Consider the following 20,578-nt stretch of genomic DNA (forward strand, 5'->3'; position numbering starts at 1 on the left):
GGACAGCCTCCTTCTGCCAAGTTAAAAACACAGTGTTTTCTCATCTGCAAAGTAAAGATCTATGATTCAGTTGTCTTTAAGATCCCTCTCAGCTTTAATATTCTGCTCGGTTTTCTGCCTGAGTCTCTGTGGGAAGCAGGTTGGGGACACAGCAAGGGGACCAATAAAGAGAACATTTCCTTGAAGTATACTGTAAAATAGGAAGAACACAGACTTTTGAGTCTGTATCTTATTATCTGTATATCCATGGGCAGGTCCCTTAACTTGGAGCCTCAGATTTTAAATCTGTAAAATGGGGACAAGAATACCTACCTTCTCCAGATTGATGTAAAGATGACATGAGCTGATGTTGCAAAATGCCCAGTTCAGGCCCTATAAAGTATCAGTTGCCTTTTCAGCTCTGCTTTCCTTTGCCTTCACTTAAAAGACTTGTGGGAGGCAGGAAGATAAAAATAGCAAGGGAGGTCTTGTGCAAAGTCGGGAAGAAGAGCACTGATAGAAATGATGTGAGAGTAGGTGTCGACCTCTCCTAGCATATAGGCTAGTGCCTCCTCCCATTGCCTATAAAATCTAGTGACACAAGGAATGAATATGACAGGGAGTTATGAAGGAGCCAGTAGTTTAATCTTGTTCCTGGAGATTTGCAATCCATGACAGAGTCATTTAATCAAAAAATTTGGGGAAGGGGAGACAGCTTTGAACTAGAGACAGTCTGGTGCTTTTTGCCTATTCCAGGTGGCCCACCCACCCTGCCACCCCCAAATTAGCCTGCCAGAGAGTAAAATCCATGAATTTGCTGCTGCTTGGTAACACCACCCCCTTTTCTTTCCTCACTTTGGCAGAAGGTTCAGCACCCCATTGAGTTCAGTAAAAACAGAGTCATCAGCGGGGGAGGAGAGCTCCAGTCTCCTACACACTGGCATTTGCTCCTGGTAGAAACGCTTTACGGTACAAGGGGAGGCTGAAGATTGTGTGCACTTTGATGCTCAGTGCTCAGCCCAGGCCTCAAGTGCAGAGTGTTAGAGGGAAGAGGCTCAGCTTGGGTTCTGCTCATCAAGGAGAGCTTCATAGGGCAGGCATCATTTGAGTTGGTCTAGACCAGGATTATCAATCAGGGGACCTATAAGCTGCCACTCCTCCCTCCACACCCTTAGCAGACATTACAACTCCATCCCAGATCCAGTCTGAGAAGCCTGGAGACAAAGCTGCAGGCAGCCTGACCAAATCATTCAATGTCGGCACATGAGATGTTAACTCTTTTCCAGGCTTTATAGAGAAAGGGAGATGGGGAAATGAGTGGGATTTAACTTTTTCAAAATGTAGTGTTCTCTTTCCTACATTATAATAAGGTATGGACTGCCTCCAGATGAATTAGTTTCGTGTCTGATTTGTGTTTTTCTTTCCTTTGTTACTAATTATTTTTCCCTGGGGAATTCTCTGTTGCTTTTGTTTCCTTGTTCTCCCCATACCCAAGCCCCATGCCCACTCTTCTCTGGTAAGAGTAGATCACTGAGTTGTACATTTTGATATCATTGAAAATGGTGGAATATGAATTCAATTTGGATTGCCTTTGGCATTATTTCTCTAATCAATATTGGTTGTACCTTCTGAGTGCATGGTATTTTGCTTCCCTTTGTGAGGTGTAAAAGAATTTCCTTGCATAACTCCAAATTCTTTATGTTCTCCTGTCTCAGACAACCTGCTCTGGTTGAGGGTTCCAGAAACCTGATCCACCTGGGTTAGAGACTCAATTACTGTTCCCAACTTAAAATCTAATAGGATGAGACAGTACACCCACAATATTGAAACATAAAATGTTAGGATATCCTCAACCAGAAGTAGCAAATTCAAGAATTATATGCTTCTAATTGTAATGCTAATTATATTAAAAAAGACTAATATTTTAAATATCTTTAAGGTCTTCTGCCTTGGTTGTGTTAGTTCTACTGGTACAGAGTTTAGAATTTAAAACTATTTATATTAACTAATGGCCATAATCAGGGTAGAACAGGCTCTGTAAAGAAGCAATTGATTTGGGAAGTAAGTTTGTAACAGAAGCATCATTTTTGAACAGTTGAGGAAATCTGGGTTTATGACAACTAATCCTGCACCCAGAAGTTGTAGGTTCTTACTCCTTCCTCAATGGGGCCTTTCCTCAAGAGCCTACGGCATTGAATGACATGTAGTAGGTGCTTAGGATTGTGTGGTTGGATGAATGGATGCTCTTCACTATGAGAAATTATGTGGAACTTGGTGTTTCGCTGTGATATAATGCAACTTATATCCCTCACACCATTTTATAGAAAGAGCAAACTTAGGGTTCTGAATTTCTTTGATCTGTTCCCCTTCCATTCAGTCAAGTTTTTCTCCATTATTGAACTGTTGAAAGATATGAACAATAGCTTCATGTCGTCTCTTAGAGTTTACAGGGTCTTTTAAGTTCATGAAAGGGTTCTTCTTTTTGTGGGTGCTAGCTTTCTATTATAATTCTCTTCCCAGTGAGATGTCTGTTTTTTCACCTAAAGTCTCAGGTTTCAGGCACTTGACCTTGAGGGTGAAGGGTAAATACTTCATTTTCTTTCTTATACTACTATATTATATGAGTAGTTTTTATACTAAATAGTTTCTATGTATGTATGAATTATAGTATAAAAATAAGTATTACAGTATAAAAATTGTATCTATCCCTTTATCCTTTGAAGAATAATTTTAGTGCCAAAAATAATCTACAGCAATGAATGTACTTTTTAATTGTTTTAGAAAAAAAATCTTAAGAGTGTGAATCACTCACATTAATTATGTCAGAAAAATGTTCCCTCAGCAACTGCAGAAATGTTATTTTTAAACAGAATTAAGGTGAGATTTTCCCCGTCTCTTAGATCTGTCTAAAGGCCAGCCACCTACTGCCCGTGGGCCTTAGGAGCTATTGCTTTGATTCAGCTACCAGCACAGCACTGTGCAGAGCCAACACCCCAGTCGGAGCCTCTTGCCCTAACGTGGCCAACAGCCAGGAAGGCAAGATCAACTGGCCTCATTCTGTTTTGCCAAATCGAAACTCCCTTCCCACCTCTTATTTGGAGCCCATCTTTATTTTATTTTGTTAATGTGGTACATAGGGAATCAAAACACACTTCCAAAGAGTAATGACAAATGACAGCATATGTCACATCCAGGTGTTGTCTGATACTGTTTTATCTGTTTCATCTATGCCTCTTCTCAGCAACCACAGTTACTGAACAGCCACAGTTGAGAACTCCTGTTAAATATCAGCCATAGGCTGCATTGGAACAGAGTGGAGCCAACTCTGTTCCACTTGAGAACAGAGTTGAAACAGAGTTGGAACAGAGTGGAGCCAAAGTCTTTACAGCGGTCTTCAAGCCTCTCGTGGTGGAGACACCCCTAACCCCCAGAGTACCTGCTGCCACTCTTCCTTCTCATTCTGCTCCTCCAGGGCTCCCTGGCTGGGCCCTCTTCCCCAGGTAGCTGCATTATGACATCCCTCTCAACTTCAGGTGTTGGCTCATGGTGCTTTGTCAGTGAGGCCTTCCCTGATGCCCTTATTTAAAATCACAGAACTCTCTGTCTTGGCATTCCAAATCTCCTTACTTGCTCTACTTTTTTAAAATTGCATTCATTATCTCCATATTAAATACTTTGCATATTTATTATATTTATTATCTGTCTTCTTCCCCTCCTCCCCAAAATAACCTCATTGGAGCTTTTTTATCTGTTGTTCCTATTGTTTTGTTCACTAATATGCCTAGAATAGTTTCTGGTCCTTATTAGGTGCTCAATAAATATCTGTTAATGATTTATAAATAATCATTTTGTTCCTTGTTATGATTGGTCATAAATAACAGATAGGAAGTGGTTATATTTATAATAAAATCTCATTGGTTGAAATATAAAGATTTAAAATACAGCCATTCTGTTACTAAGGCTAAACAATTGTAGACTATTAAAAGGCTTATAGATTAGACCTGGCTTTTTGTTTCTTGATCCCACTCTATAAAGATGATGCCAAAAATTCCCATGGCAGCTCGGTTCCTTGTTAAGAGGCAAGAACATGTTTATAGCACAAAACTTCCATGTGAGGATCATTGATACTCTGGTGTATATTTTCTTCTTTCACCTCTACTAGCTTTGGGTCTTAAACAGAATTCAGTTTTAAGTGTTGCTGATTTCGAGCCCCTCATACAGAAATGTAGGCTTCAACAAGACCTAACTTGAATGACTACTTGCATTTGAAAGTGATTTGGGGTAACTGCAACCAGATAGAGATTCTCCAGCTGCAGAGAGCAGGGGTCTACCTATTCCTTGGAAAGCTGTTGATCATAAGGATGAGCTGCCTCTCAACAAGATTTGTGAATTACCTTTTCTCAGGTCATGGGATAGGGAAATCTCTGCACTTAGAGGTGATTCAGTGGTTATATTTTAGGTATTTTGTCCAGTCCAAAAGTTTACTTACTCTGTTTCTAAGTACTATTGTGTGTGGGAGTATACATCTTTTACCCGTGCTCTTACTATTTTCCCATTATTAAAAATCCACTCTGATGCTATTACCTCATTTTAAAAAGCAGAATTATCTTGCCATGTCATTTTCTGTTTGTTAAACATTCTGAAGAAACCCTTAAGCCAAGAGACTATTGGTGGCTGCTAATAAAAAAAAACCCCAATATATTAAATAAAGATGATTTAATCATTATGTAGCCAAATGGGAAAGTGTGGGGAAGAGAGGTACCATATCATTTGTGCATTCATGCTTATTACTCTGAATCTAATTAAATAATATGCATTTAAATCTAGAACAAAAAGCTGAGAAATTTACCTTAAATCAGTGTTTAATGCCAAAATCTGAAATCATGCCTAGAAACACAAACTCACTCTCTGAAAAACTCGTTCTTCGAGACCTGCTGTGATAGACAGGCATGATCTGCTTAGCTCTTTTCATTGGGAAGATCCAAGATCGTTTCCATGCTCTGTGAGCCTTGAGTTTTTAGCTCTGTCGTTTCTAGACCCCAGTGCTGATAAGGCCCTAAGAGTGAGTTTAATCTGTTTAGGGAACTTGGGCTGTGCCATGCACCCACCCTTGACCAGGCTGTCTGATGGTAGAAATCCGGGATTGAGTCCCAGCTCCACTCCTTTGTAACTATGCGACCTAGGAACCTTTCTGAGCCTCCTTTTCCTCATTGGTAAATTAAAGCTAGCAATGACACCAACCACATAAGGTAAAACAATAACAGTAAATTCTCAATATGTGTTCGTTGTCAATATCACCCTCTCTTTTAATACTTACAGTTCAACAAAGTAGCAATCATCAATGCTTTACATATTATGAAATTGAGGCACAGTGTAACTTGCTCAAAGGCATTCAAAAAATAGGGGTTAAGCTAATTGAATGTATTAAAACTCATGTTCCTCCCTTGACCATGACAATCCCTTTGAAGCTATTTGGTTTTCATCCTGAAATTTTTTTTGCCTGTAGGTTGAGAACTTGGACCCTGATAATTTTCATTTCTCTGTGCTACTTACCAAGGGTCTGGGTCTAAAAGCAACACCAGGGGTGTGGCCCTGATCTTGACCCTCAGTTCTTCTAAAGATTTAGTTTTTGCTGTAGAAAAAAATTTCACCCTGGAGATCTGATCACATAGTTCTACACTAATGTTTGTGCAAAGCTGTGCCACCTTTGTAACTATATGCAGGTCCAGCTGCCTGCCACTTTGAAAGCCAGTACTCGAGAGATAGGTACTGTTATACAAGAGAGAGGTTTATTCAGATAATTCATCTGGAAGATCAGGGACTCCTGTCTCAAAGCCCATCTGAACATCTCAGTGTAGGCAGGGGTTTCTATAAGGAGGGAGAGGGATAAGATTCATATATAATCACACTGTTTATCTGCAAGCTACATATTAGTCAGAGTCAGCATTTACAGAAACAATGTCAAAACAATGGTGGGGCGGGTTACAAGTCCTCACTGTTACAATTCCCCACTGTTACACCTTCTTGGAGACTTTGTAGCCTGTGTTAGTACCTGAGGTCACTAATGGGCAGAGAGATCAACAGTTAGGTAAGAGCTAAAAGGTAAGTAAAACATTTATGGGTGCTGGTGAAGGAACCATTACAACCAGGGCTATATCACTTGGTCAATATATAATCCAGTTTATTTCAGAGAGCAAAGCATCTTTCTATATTGTAAAAGACACTGTGCCTCAAACATTTTATAGTTTTTAATGGCCCCCAAAGTGGAATTCATAAACGTATTTTGAGTGCCTACTATGTGTAGCACTATGCTTGGGGATAGAGAGTCCACTCACAACCATCACTGTGAGCTAATAATCAGATGGAAATACCTAAATAATACAGAACAAAATATGAACTACAAAAAATATGCTTGCAATGTACACCTTTGTTTTCCTTGAGTTAATTAAGTGCCAGGCAAATAAAAAGACCTTCAATATGGGCTTATTATTGTGAACAAAAGGAACGCGCTATGATCAAATAAGAGAAGGGAACAATTTATTCTGACTGAGAAGTTTGGGGGAGGCCTCAGGAAGGAAGTGTTACTGGCCTTGAAAAATGAGTAAGCTTGAATTGAGGAAGAGGGAGGAGGCATGGAAGGCTGAAGAAGCAGCTTGAGCAGAGGCAGGGGAGTGTGTGAGTAACCTGCGTGTTCAGAAGATGTCAGGGGACTGTAGCTACCTGTAGGTTCCATACAGACAGCGGTGGGAGACGAGGGTGTGAAGGTGAGCTGGAACCCATCGTGAGGGCATAAAGTGACAGAATGAAGCTTACGTTCTACTTTCTGAATAACAGGGAGGTTTATGAAGAACAGAATAATATTTTCACTTCACTCTTTTCGAAAATAAATCTGAAGATAGTGCAAAAGGATGGATTTAGGAGGTGAAACTGGACATAGGGACCATAGGCTAGGAAGCACATATAGAAAGCTCCTGGACTGCATCAAGAAATGAAGCCCTCACTTAAGACAGTTGCCGAGGAAATGAAAGAGCATTCCAAGGAGCCAGAGACCACTCACCAGGAAACTAATTTGTTCCTGTCTACCGGGAGTGGTGGGAACTGAAGGATAGAATGAAAGAATGGGTGGTTGTAGCCAGGGTATTTGGGGGAGAAGATGATAGGTACTGGGTTCCCTGACAAGACTGGAATTTCTGGAAAATCTCATGTTTTAGTTTCAGGATCATGCCTGGCTATAAAACATTAATGGCATTTTCCAACTTCTTTCAGTATTACAAAGTATACTTTCCTTTTTTCAAGACACAAATCTATTTGATAAGAGCAAATTATTCGAAAGAGAGCTTAGAATGCCCTCAAATGGAGCCCACACCTATGCCCTCTGTAGCTCGAACTTACAGGGGAGGTAAAACTTTACTTCTACCCATCTTAGGTTTTTAGCTAGACCTCTAACAAAAAGAAAAATTAATAAGAAAAAACCACACAGAAACTTACTAATATGCAAATTTCACGTATGCCTGAAAGACACCCAGGAAAAATGAATAACTCAGAGATGACTTTTAGAATTCAGGATTAAATATCATTTTTTAAATTTATTTTTATTGTCTTTTTTTCCATTACCACTTAGACCCCTTATACCTCTCTCCTCCTGCAATCACCACACTGTTGTCCGTGTCCATGAGTCTTTCTTCCTTTTTGCTCAATCCCTCCCCTCCAACCTCCACACCCTCTTTAGCTGTCATCTGTTCTCCATCTATGAGTCTGTCTTTGTTTTGCTTGGTAGTTCAGTTTGTTCATTAGATTCCACATGTGAGTGTAATCATACGGTATTTATCTTTCTCTGACTGGCTTATCTCATTTAGCATAATGTTCTCCAGGCCCATCCATACTGTCGCAAAGGGCAAAATTTTCTTTTTTTATGGCTGAGTAGTATTACATTGTATAAGTGTCCTGTAGTTGTTTTATCCACTCATCTACTGATAGACACTTGGGCTGCTTCCATATCTTGGCGATTGTAAATAATGCAGCAATGAATAGATGCTTATATTCTTTCGAATTAGTGTTTTGGGTTCCTTTGGGTATATTCCCAGAAGTCGGATCACTGAGTCACAAGGCAGATCCATTTTTAATTTTTTAACCATGGATAGAAAGACCTGTACTTGGAAAATTATAAGACATTGAAGAAAGAAATTGAAAAAGATACAAATAAGTGGAAGCACATGCCATGTTCATGGATAGAATGAATTAATATCATTAACATGTCCATACTACCCAAAGCAATCTGAGTCAATGCATTTCCTATCAATTCCAATGGTGTATCTCACAGAACAAGAACAAATATTTCAAAAATTCACATGTAACCACAAAAAAATCTGCATAGCAACAGTGATCCTGAGAAAGAAGAACAAAGTTGGAGGAATCACGCTACCTAATATGAAACTATACTGTAAGGCCACAGTAATCAGAACAGCAGGGTACTGGCATAAAAATAGACACAGATCAATGTAACAGAATAGAGAGCCCAGAAATAAACCCACACCTTTATAGTCAATTAATATTCGACAGAGGAAACAGCAAGCACATACAATGGGCTAAAGATGGTTTATTCAATAAATGGTGTTGGGAAAATTGGACAGATATGTGCAGAAAATGAAACTAGACCACCTTCTTAAACCACACACAAGAATAAATTCAAAATGGATTAAAGACTTAAATGTTAGACCCAAAATCATAAAAATTGTAGAAGAGAACATAGGCAGCAAAATCTCAAACATTGCTTGTAGCAGATATATGTCCACAGGGAAGGGAAACAAAAGAAAACAAATGGAACTACATCAAACTGAAAACTTTTTGCACAGCAAAGGAAAACATCAACAGAATAAAAAGACAGCCCACAGAATGGGAGGACATATTTGCCGATACATCTGATAAGGGGTTAATATCCAAAGTTTATAAAGTCAACACCAAAAAAACAAACAACCCAATTAAAAAATGGGCAAAGGACCTGAATAGACAACTCTCCAAAAAGGACATACCTATGGCCTTTAGATATGAAAAGATGCTCGATGTCACTAATCATCAGAGAAATGCAAATTAAAACACAATGAAATACTATCTCACATCTGTCAGAATGGCCATCACCAATAAATCAACAAACAAGTGCTGGCAAGCATGTGGAAAAAGGGGAACCCTTTTGCACTGTTGGTGGGAATGCAGACTGGTGCAGCCACTATGGAAAGCAGTATGGAAATACCTTAAATATCATGTTTATAGGGAAATGGGAGGGGATGTAGCCCTCTTACGGGAGAAGAAATAATGTTTAGGAAAGGTGAATATACCCTTAGAAGAATTGATGGTTTGTATGATAGTTTGTGACAGTTTGTCTGGGTGTGATGTTGGCTTCTGGTCTCCTCTCCTGTGATAGTACTGGACAGGGAGGGACCTGACCTAGTGGGTCTGCCCAGGGCCAGTATGAGGGTTCTTGACTTTGTGTAGGAAAGATGATTTCACAAAATGAGTACAGGTAACTATGAGGATACATTTATTAAAGCTGGGGACAGTGAAACAAGGGAGGGCTTAGCATAGAAGAAGCAATAGGAGAGCCTAGGCTGGGCTGCCTTAGCTCACTGGGAAGTCAGAAAAAAAGGGAGCTTTGGGGACGGGTTCAGGGGATTAGCCTGGGACAGGCTGCCAGCTGCCCATTGCCTTAGAGTTCAGAAGAAGCCGCGTGCCTGTGAAGAAAGAAGTGTCTAGGGGAGAAGGAAGGAAAGGGAGAGCATGGAAAACATGCACTGAGTCCTTTGTCTTGAGGCTTTATCTCTTTCTTGCAGGTGGGAATTTTAGGGGAGGTCTCAAGGGAGGGTTTCAGCAGAATATTCATCAGTTCTCTAAATGTGCCCTTTCAGGGTCATGGTCTCCACTGAGTGGTCAATGGCAGGGGTCTTTAGTCATTGCAGTTGGACCTGGCATTGCCCTCTTGGTTTTGCTGCTTTTCTGGGCCTGGAGCTGAAATACAGCTGAGGTGTAGATGGTATCTCCAGGGAGGAAAGGTTACCCTGGAGGCCAGGTCCTTGTTTTCCCAATGTTGCCCCCTGCCAAGCACTCAGGGCCTTCTGCCCTGGTGACCATCTGCACCCGGCTGTTAATTGCTTGGCCAGTTTGATCAGCTGTCTCAGTTTCCCTATTCCACTTGCCAAGAAATTTTCCTAGTTTCTTACTACCCTGTCTCATGATGCGCCAATGCTCCCTGGTTGATGAAACTCCCCAGAGGAGGATTCATGACTGTTGAGATCCTTTTGGAGGATATATCTTTAGGCAAATTAAGGAAGGTCAGACAAAGCCAAGTGCCTACAGTTTATGATAATCAGTATGCCTAAGTGGCGTATTTTGGGGTGGTCTGTGCTGCTGCCCTTCAGTTAAGCAGCAGCCTAGGAATAACTGTTATCAGACACTCACAGGAAGTACTCACAACAGCAGTGCCTCGGAGAGCTGATGTGTGTAAGGTTATTCTGAGCCTTGAGCTGCTGCTTCTTGAAAATACATTTCACCTCTTTCATGTTCTCTTTTTTTCCTCCCCATGCTTACACTTTTAGAGGAAAAGTCCGGTAAGAAATAACAATTCCTTTCCACATGTTGGCCAAATATTATTTATTCTGTTTATTTTCATCATCTGCATACTTAATAATTGACTGTGTTTAACACCTAATTAAAATTTTGAATTTTAAAAATAAACCTTTGTGAACCAGGACCGGGTCTACTTGTATCCTATGGGGGAAAAAGGAAGTTGATTGCTAAGTGATTTCACCAGCTAGTTACAAAGGGCCGCAGAGTAATTTTGCAAAGATTTACCTCAGCCTCAATCACAGGCATATGACCAAATATTTCAGGCATTGAATTTCGTTTGTTGCAGCTTTTGCTTGAATTAGTCAAGCCGCATGTGCATACCATGAGCTAGGCAAAATTTTTTTAAGTTACTTGTTTGTTAATGTACAACATGATAGCATGTATCTTGTAAGGATGCTTGCGAAGCTGGCCTAGAAAAGGGAAGTTACCTTTTTTTCCCAGTTAATCAGAAAAATATCTTCGTAGGATAATTGCCAGAGGGAATGAGGAATGGGGGAAAGTAGAAGAGGGCAAAGGGGAGGTAGATGGTGGCAGAAGGGGAGTTGATTTCGGTGGTGAGTGCACGGTGCCGTGGGCAGATGATGTGTCGTGGAATTGCACACTTGAACCCTGCATGGTTTCAGTAACTGGTGTCACCCCAATCAATTCAATTTTTTTAAATGTAAAAAAAAAAAGAAAAAATAGGCAAATGATAAGAATATAGAAAATAAATACATAAAAATAAAGCAAATTCATTTAAAAAAAGAAAAAATATCTCCTTCTGGGGTTGTCAGAGACAGAAAAAGAGGATTTTTATAACAGTGTAAATCACCTTGTGTATGTTACTTTTTAGTACCAGTGGGTAAATTTTAGTGGCAGCACAATTCTGATATGATGTAACTCTTATCTTTTTTAAATCTTAGAACAACATTCAAAATTTATTCTGAGAATTATTTTACTCAAAAACAATGAAAAAAATCAACGTTCTCTTCTCAGCTACTGGCTTATTGGGAATATGACACAGATGACCTTGCCACCAGAAAATATAAAAATATTGTGTTTCCATGTTAACAAGCACCAAAAGTGCTTGGCTGATTCTACGTAACTCACCTTAAGTGGATGCTCCAATGAGTGCCATAACCTCTCATCCTCCCTGCTGACCCAAACCTGGCATATTCTGTAGCACCTCCAGGATACACACTTGAAGCAAGGCCATGTGATAGGAAGGAGGAGGAACAAAAGACACAGGAAGAACAAAAAATGGGATTAAAATATTACTTTATTAAAATATGGATCCAATGTCTTTGTTTCCCAAAATAAAGTCAGCACCTGTTGTTAGTATTATTATTATTACTAGACTAAATGGGCCACTTCTGAGTAATTGAGAGTCAACTATGTATCACATGCTATGTGGCATATGATATTATTGGTGCGCTTTATAACTGTTCTTTATATTTTGCCAATTTCTCTTATTCTCCTTAACCCTGCCTGAATCTTTCTCTGAATCATCCAAATTTGGTCACTTCAAACAAAGACAAGAATGTGTGGCCTAAAGTTCACCCATGATCCTTTTCAAATCCTGTTTCTCATTGGTTTCCCTCCTGTTGTCCTTAGAGCAATTTTAACTGAAAGTACTCCTTTTCATCTTTAGCTGTGTATCTTCAAGAAAGAGTCCTCCTCCCACTCCCTTGCCTCATTTCTTCTTTGGAAATGTCATCTTGTTCATTGCTTAATCTGGTCAATTTATAGTGATATCTTCTTTTAGTGATCTTTTTGTTTCTCTTGCCAAATGGAGTTTCAGAAGATCAGCTCAACCAAATCCTATTGGACATGATAGGTATTCATTGTAATCTGACTTATAATACCTGTAACTTAAATACATGTAATAGAAGCAAATTTCAATATAGACAAACACCTCCAATGGGAGGATGGCAAACAGGAGTTTGCCAGAGAGTCTGTCTTCACCCTAAAGCTTTAAAAACAAATAGGAATATTGGCTAGGATCAAAATAATAAAACAATCGTAGATACTAATTCTTTCTTAGGAAATTCTCTAACATGGCTCACTGAATTTGCTATGACTAGACTATTTAAAATATCTATTTGGTGTTTTATAGCTTTTCACACATTTTTCTGTTTCCCTATGGCACTGAATTTAGCAAATGAGGATGTCATAAAGCTTCAAACCCTGAGGCTGAGGTTATTTAATGATTTTGATGAGCAAGACAGGTTATATTTGGCTACTTTTGAAAATAAATATCTTAAAACACTGACCTTCACTGGCTAAAACTAAGCTCTCCAAGTTAGCTGAATTTATATTCTTTCATACAAAAAAATAACAAAACAAAGCTGATGTGGAGTAAGGGCAGTGTAGGTCCAGCAAGGACATAGGCTCAGGTATTTTCTGTAGGGAGCTATATCCATATCATAAATTATATAAATTTTACAAATAAAACATTTACAAATACAACCAAATATCTTTATTCTAGAGATCAAGTTGTAACTTAAGTACTATTGACTCACTTTAAAACAGCCGCAAAATACAAAAAGTTATCTCTGAGGTGAACACCAAAATAAAGGTAAAGGGAAAAACAAACAGTGTTTCAAAATCTCCCAAATTTATAAGACAATCAAGAGAAATCTAGGAACTGAACAATGAGTGTTTAATTAGGAATGCAAGAAATTTGTTCAGAAAAAGGAATAGACCAATTTGAGTAATCAGGTGCATAATAAAAACAGCAGATGAAATTTACAGAGAGCTTATTTTGTAATACACATGCCTGCAATCAGAAACAAATTGGCCACCTGCCGATTCTGAGCCTGGGTAAGTGTTTTGTTTGGTTGTGCAGTTATAAACAATTTTGGTCTGCATTTAAAAATCAGAACATCTGAATTAGAAAAAACCATATTGTGCATTTTTGTTCAGTAACTCTGAGCATCTGGCAGTACTAGGCCCACGTTTTTGCGTGGCAGGTGTGAGTGCACCTGAGTAGTGGGCAGTTCACCAGAGCTTCGTGAAACACACGTGCCCTTACACACAGCAGCCTGCTCCTCGCCCTGCACACATTGGAGTTTTAGAGCAGATACTGAATGAGTTTCCTTCCACCTCTGAAGAAAATCTTTTGGTGGAACAAATATAGAACTGTAAATGCTTCAGAGGTCATGGAAAATGACAGAAGAAACAGTAAAATAAAATTTTTAACAGGCAAAGACCCTCGCCTCTTGGCTGATAAAGATTTTGCTGTCCTTGACTTTGGCAGTGCCTACAGCTAGCTTATGCTCCTAATGGTGATAATTAACATAGATAATTCCCTTCCATTTGACTTCTGGAGTTCTCTTTCTTTTGAAAATTTCAGATACTCTTAATTATGTACCTTGAGGCTTTCTGCATCTGACCTTTCCTTAGCTTCTAGTGGGTCTTCTGGATTCTGGCTAAGGACCTTGACTACATGGCCACATGAATTTGAACAGCTGTTCTTTGAGGAAGGCATTTTGCAAATAGAGTTTCCAAAATGCTGTCATGAGGCTGTCTTCTACTAGAAAAAATATGGGAACTATTGATTAAAATTTAGGTTCTTAACTCACTAGAGATTAAGGTATGACTTAATTTGGGTAGATTAGCACATTGAAATTATTTTGAAAAGTGTTCTCTATAATATATTAATAACATTTTCAGAATTTAAGTTTCTGTTTCTGTATGGCTACAGTCAGTGCTTTATTTTGCATTATTCCTCATAATTTTATCTTGGGGGAGCTTCTGTCACATTTAATCCCCACTTTTGCTTTATATTATATTATTTTTAAGAACAAATTGTTGCCCTGCCTGGTGTGGCTCAGTGGATTGAGTGCTGGCCTGCAAACCAAAGGGTTGCTGGTTTGATTCCCAGTCAGGGCACATGCCTGGGTTGCAGGCCAGGTCCCCAGTTAGGGGCATATGAGAGGCAACCACACATTGATATTTCTGTCCCTCTCTTTATCCCTCCCTTCCCCTCTCTTTAAAAACAAATAAGTAAAATCTTAAAAAACAAAAAGAATGAATTCTTTGCCATGAAATCGAAGCTAAAATTATGAATTCCCACATTCTTTTATTAAAGGAGAATGTGAGTCTGGTCATTAAAGAATTATAAAGCCTAAATCTTCATATAAAAGAGTATTTGAACTTCTCTGAAAACACAGTAAAAATTAGTTAGTAAAAGAATTTAAGCCCAAGAATAGAAACTGTGTCCTTTTTTCCTAATTTCATTTAAATTACATCCATGCACATAGATTTATAAGAGAGATGGAATCAATATGGAGCAGTGTCTGGAAAGTAAGGCAAATAATAAAGTCTAAACTCTTACAAGAAAAATTGACTCTTATCAATAAACTCCTGGCTCCTGCCAAAACTTATCCAAGGTAACCATTCCCAGACATCAGCCACAAGGACTTTGGCCTTTTAGGAGTCCTCCAACAATGTCACACTTGGTGTCCTAGGAAGAACACGATGATGGGAGATTATAGATCTAAAGTCTGTCTCTGGTTCTACCCATTTGCTGGCTGTGTATCGCAGAGCCTCACTTTCCCCTTTATATGATCAAGGCAGCTGGCCTAGATATCCACAGAGGCCTCTCTGATATAAAAAACTATAGGTTTTCTTTCCTGCCTGTGTTCTGGGGAGTAGAACCATCCTCTTTATTTGAGCAACCTTCTAGTTACTTTTATATTTGTGCTCCTGGCCCAGATTTGGAGATTTGGCCAATACAGGGTCCTAGGTAGTCTCTGGTAAATTCATGGGATTTCCCCATATCCTGCAAGTGAAATTCTAAGTATCATCTCCTCACTTGTATCATAGTCACTCTTGTTACTACAGAACAATTCTAAGGAGGGAGAGCTATCAGAGACTGTTGAGGTAAATTGATAGCCGTTGTCAAAGTGTAAGGAATGAAAAAGAAGTAGTATAACTGCTTGTTGTTTTTTCCAGACATCGTCTGCTCTTGCCATTGTTCTTTTGGACAGTTTCATTTCCCATCTGTGTTTGGCAGGGGCACCTCATCTTCCCTCATCACATTCACTGGTGGAGGCTGCCCAAACCACCAGGCCAACAACTAAAATAAAGTCCTCATCAGCACACATTCCATATAACTCTAGAATCAGAAAAGAAATCTTCAAAAAAAGTAAGAAAAGAGTCAGGCAAAGAAGAGGTCCATCTAATCCTGGTCTCTGGCTTTTGGAGGCTCCAACTTAGGCCCTAATTATGTAGGAAATGTGTTATTCTTATGATGTTTGTTAACACCCTTTTGTGTGAGGGATTAGTTTTCCCTTTATTACCTATGCTCTAAAAGTCCCCTTCCTAAAAACTCCTCAAGCCAAGATATCGAAGTTTGCTGTACATTTCCACCTTGTTCTTGTGTGCACATAACTTGAAACTAGTACATCTCCACGAGCAAAGCTATATTATATTGAGATACAATGGACAGATTCTCTTAGAGTTCTCCAAAACTTCCTTATGTTTTAAATGAGCCACAAACACAATAACTACCTATCTTCCTTTGGCCTGATTACTTGGAGTGCATGTTTGGTTAGCTGTTTAGGAAGCCGTCTGTTACCCAAGCCTGTTGACTGATCCATCATTCTCTGACTAGGTGTCTGTTCTCTCTTCCTTTTTGCTGATCACAGAGGCGCAGCCCGGTAAGAACTCTCAACATTTTTACCTTAAACGTGTATAGAGAAAACTGCTGCCAAGGCCAAGTGGCCAGGTTGGCTTCTCATCAAATGTATGATAGCCCAGTATGAATGAATGAGGCAGGTGAATGCCGTTTACTGGTTGGAAGTGTCTGGTACTATACGTATCAAGAACATATTTTAAGATCATATGAGCAATTTTCCATAACAAACTAAATTAACATATCCCAACTCCTAGGGCTAAATTTCAAAAGTGGGGGGTTGGGGAGGCGGTGTATGCAAGGTCTAGAGATTGTCCAGAATGCACCGTAAAAGTTTATAGCAAAGTGATACTGAAGATTAAGAAAACTATAATGAAAATGAAGAAATAATTTTTGAAGCACATGGTTTTTAAGCCTGAATTTGAAATAAGTCCCTGGACCATGAGTTATATTGGTCAGTATACACTGATACATAATAATGCATAATCACAGTTTCTATCTGAGAGGACAAGCTATGCTTTCAAGTCAATGTGCCTGAGCTGCCACATAATTCTATATGTCACCACTCAAGACAAATCAGTACTAGTTTACATTGTTCAAAATAAAATCTCAGTCGTTTTCCTCAGGTTGAAGGATAGGATGTATTCAAAGCAATAAAATAAGGGTCTTTGCTATGTTTGAAATGACCCTCATCTGTCTGGTCAGTCCTTAGAAAGAGGAAATGGAACTGAAAACGATGCCCTCTGAAATATCCCTAGGTCTGTGTCAATTCAATTAATCAATTACTATTTGAGACAAATACTCTGCTCTAGCTGAGAAACTGGGGGTTCTCCCTTTGAACCACTTGGCTGAGGATCAAAGAAAACAATACCTGCAGGTGTGGATCATCTCAGGTAACATCTCAGATTATAAATTATTCTTTTTTTAAAAAAAGAAAGTGAATTAACCAACTCAAAATGAAGGAAAACTATTCACGATCTACCTACAATGTTAATCTTTGAAAGGAAAACCGGGTCACTTGGTGAGGAGGTTTTTTAATTCAATGGGCCTTTTTCCTGAATGTGGTTTGTGTGGTCGACATCACCTTAACCTTGCTTTGGACTTGTCATGCTGCAGTATCAAGGCCATCAAAACCTGTATGCAGGATCCAGCTGACAATGGGACTTTCTTTTCTGTTGCTGCTGACTTGCTGCTGCTCAGTTGAATATCTATTCCTTTCTAAATTGATCTTATTTTATTCTTCCTAATTTCGAAACAAGAGTTTTCTTGCCTATTTCTGACATGTCTTCCTGCACTTAATGAGTGAGTGTTCATTCGTGAGGAGTATTTACTAAAAATGTTACAGGGGCTTCTGTGTAGGGCCTCCTAACAGTAACTCTATTGAAGGGATACACCAGGAATCAATGAATACAAAAGAAGCTTTGCACCTTCTTGGTGTCATAAGTATCACATTTTTAATGAAAGGGGTGAGCTAGACCGCAAGCTCTTCGATACGGCCTCTGCAGCCCTCTACTTCCTGGATCTCAGGTCTCGGTACTACAGGGGCGCTGTTCCCTCAATGCCAACCTCACGATTGACTACTTAAAATTAGAGCTCCCGAGCCTCTTCCGTCAGACCTTATTAATAAAAACGTGACCGGCTGAGGCTCCATACCTAGAAAAACATGTTAACACCACTTAAACATTTTGTTCTCCTGTTGTTTTTGTCTATACAGTCTTATTTTCCAAAAGCCAACCTGTATCCAAACTCCTGTAATGGCTGTGGCTGCTGTAAATTACCATACTTATTTAAAATGTTCATTTATAAATTTAAATAAATATATAAATATACTTAAATTTATTAATTTATTTAAATAATTATATATAATTACATATTTAATGTATTAAAACAAATAAACTTCACTTTTAAAGTTTTTGCTAATAACAGAATAATTCTCTATGTGGCACACGCACAGATATTCAGCAAGATGAGACGGAAAATACAGTTTGAGAGATTGGACTACTCACTAGAAAACATCTAGTGGATCCTTGTTCATATTGAAACTGCTCCTTTATCGTAAATGAGTTTAAAATGAGACAAAAAATTCTGAAAAATCCTTAGTAAAAAGGGAAAGAAGATTCTTATAGTGCTATATCTTGCCCTGAATTATTGGTGTTATCATTTGCGAGAAGAAATATATCTATAACCACTAGGCACAGCCTTCACCAAAGTAGGAAAGTAGAAAAAAGTGTGTGTTTGATGACCACCCACCAAACTCTTGGTCATACCGTTGGAAATACTTTCCTAGCCTTTCACTCCTCCCCGAAACCCCGCAGCTCTGTCTGCCCTGTCATTCTCCTAAGGAGGCTCTGCCAAGCCACGCCCCACCCATGGTTCCACACTTTCAGGGGTCTATTTTTCTGGAAGTACCTCATGCTAAGAACCTTTCATGGAGATTTTGAATCAACCCTTTTTATCTATCAGTGCTTCTGTTATCAAAATAAGTTTCTGCTAGGGCATTATAAAAGCTATAAATGGCCTTCTCAGATTGCTTGTGTCCGGCCTGCTTGCATTGCAGTAGTATCCGAATACCTTGAGCTAAAGGAATGACCCCCAATTGGTAGACTGGTGGGCCAGGTAGCAGGCAAGTAGAAGATATTGGGGTTGGGGGACCTGGAGGGGAGGATGGAATTCCCTGGCTCCTTGCATAAAACAGCTGTAAAATCAGTGGCAATGCCCCCAGGGTTTCCTTTCCTATGACATTTGCCACTTATATCACTAAAAATTGCATTAGTGAACTATGACTATTTCTACTAACTTATGGACCCCATCTGATAAGAGCAGACAGTACTTCTAATATAGTCTATGACTGTCAAACATCAAGTGTAAATTATATTTACTTTCTCGTCTGCTAGACTTCTGTATTTTAATAAGTATTTAACATTTACATTGATTTACCAAATCTGTACAGGTGAGGGATTGTTTGTGGTTCAGGAGCCTTATGATTTACTCTCCCTTTCTCTCTATAATCCTAACTAAAATGAAAAACTGATTTATATGAATGTGCCTACAATTTCCAACTTGAATGTGATCCTGAGAAAAATTTCATTTTTCACCATCTGCATTTCTTTGCGTTCAGTTTAATTGCAATAACAGAAATATACATATTGTACATAACGTATATGTGGTCTTAAACCTTATAGTGTCTATTTCTAATTCTAGGGTGCAATTAAAAGGAACTTATCCAGTAAGTATATCTTAGCTACCAAAAATAGAGTACAATTTAAAAGAAGGAATAAGTTCCTTGGATCTTGGAGCCTATATACATTTAACTTATATACTTTTGGGCTTGATTTTTAAGACTTACAAATATCTTTTACAGCAAAGAAATCTTGTAATGATAAAGGGGTTTAGTGGGGTCTGAATGATTAATGTTTAAATTCTGAAAATGAATATGTTTTTGGAAAACTTTGCTATTTTCTTCCTATATTTATCAACTCTTGCTGTATCATTTGACTCTAGAAATTAATTTTACCCAGTGTATGCTTGGTCATGGGGGTGGGGAGAGGAAGGGGGCAGAAGGAACTGAAGATAGATACAACTTACTCGTTCTTGTGTTATTTGATATAAAAATTTTAGTCAGCCAAGGTTATGTGCAGTAGGTTACAATATATACAGGGCATGATTTTCCTCTGCTGCATACGGCACATTCTAGGCAATTCTAAATTCATGCTTCCCGGTTAAAGGTATAACATTTTCTTGGCATTTAAAGCAAAGGACAAGCAGAGAATGGTGGATTTATGTACTATGTACATATGGTCTGGCTTAGTAGTCTCTTATGGTAATTGGGAAGCAGACATTTGAAGAATGGCATGTTACTCCATTAGCTCTACATTATACAAATCATCTATTTGATGGCTCATCATGGTAATTCATTGGTTAATTAGGTTGTACAAATGCCAGAGAAAATGCTACTACATAGGCCTAATATGAGATTGTTGCATTGCCAGGGAAGAGGGTTTGTTTTCTGGGTTTGTTTTGCAAAGCTTTCGTGTTGAGTTGCTTATTGATGGGACTCAAATCTCTATGTTTCCGAACATAACTCATAAGACAGATAAGTAAGAAATGGTAAAATATGCCTAAAACGTTTCTTTGTCCTGTACATCAGGTGAAGAAGTGGCCAGACCCAGGCGGTCCACACCAACTCCAGAACTTATAAGGTAAATGTGAGAGACATTGGTTGTGTTTTATGCAAAGCATCATCCCCACTGTTAACAATTTAGCCATTCTCATTTGGGCTAAAATCTCACGTCCTGTTTTAAAAAGGACCTGCCCATATGTGTAAGTCCAGAGCATGATTCAAATGTTATCATTTCTTGTGAG

General features: G+C 38.8%; 1 protein-coding gene across 11 annotated transcripts in view; it reads left to right on the plus strand.

Moving 5' to 3' along the window:
- The window catches only part of SGIP1 (SH3GL interacting endocytic adaptor 1), a 193,139-nt gene that overhangs the window by 106,379 nt on the left and 66,182 nt on the right, over positions 1-20,578 (plus strand). For all 11 annotated transcript variants that reach the window (XM_053920514.1, XM_045199489.2, XM_053920511.1 and 8 more), the window contains 2 exons: positions 19,418-19,442; positions 20,364-20,415. In XM_053920514.1, coding sequence (XP_053776489.1) covers positions 19,418-19,442; positions 20,364-20,415 — 77 coding nt within the window. The remainder of the gene's footprint in view (positions 1-19,417; positions 19,443-20,363; positions 20,416-20,578) is intronic.

Source organism: Desmodus rotundus, chromosome 3 (genome assembly GCF_022682495.2).
Source record: "Desmodus rotundus isolate HL8 chromosome 3, HLdesRot8A.1, whole genome shotgun sequence".
NCBI classification, from domain to species: domain Eukaryota; kingdom Metazoa; phylum Chordata; class Mammalia; order Chiroptera; family Phyllostomidae; genus Desmodus; species Desmodus rotundus.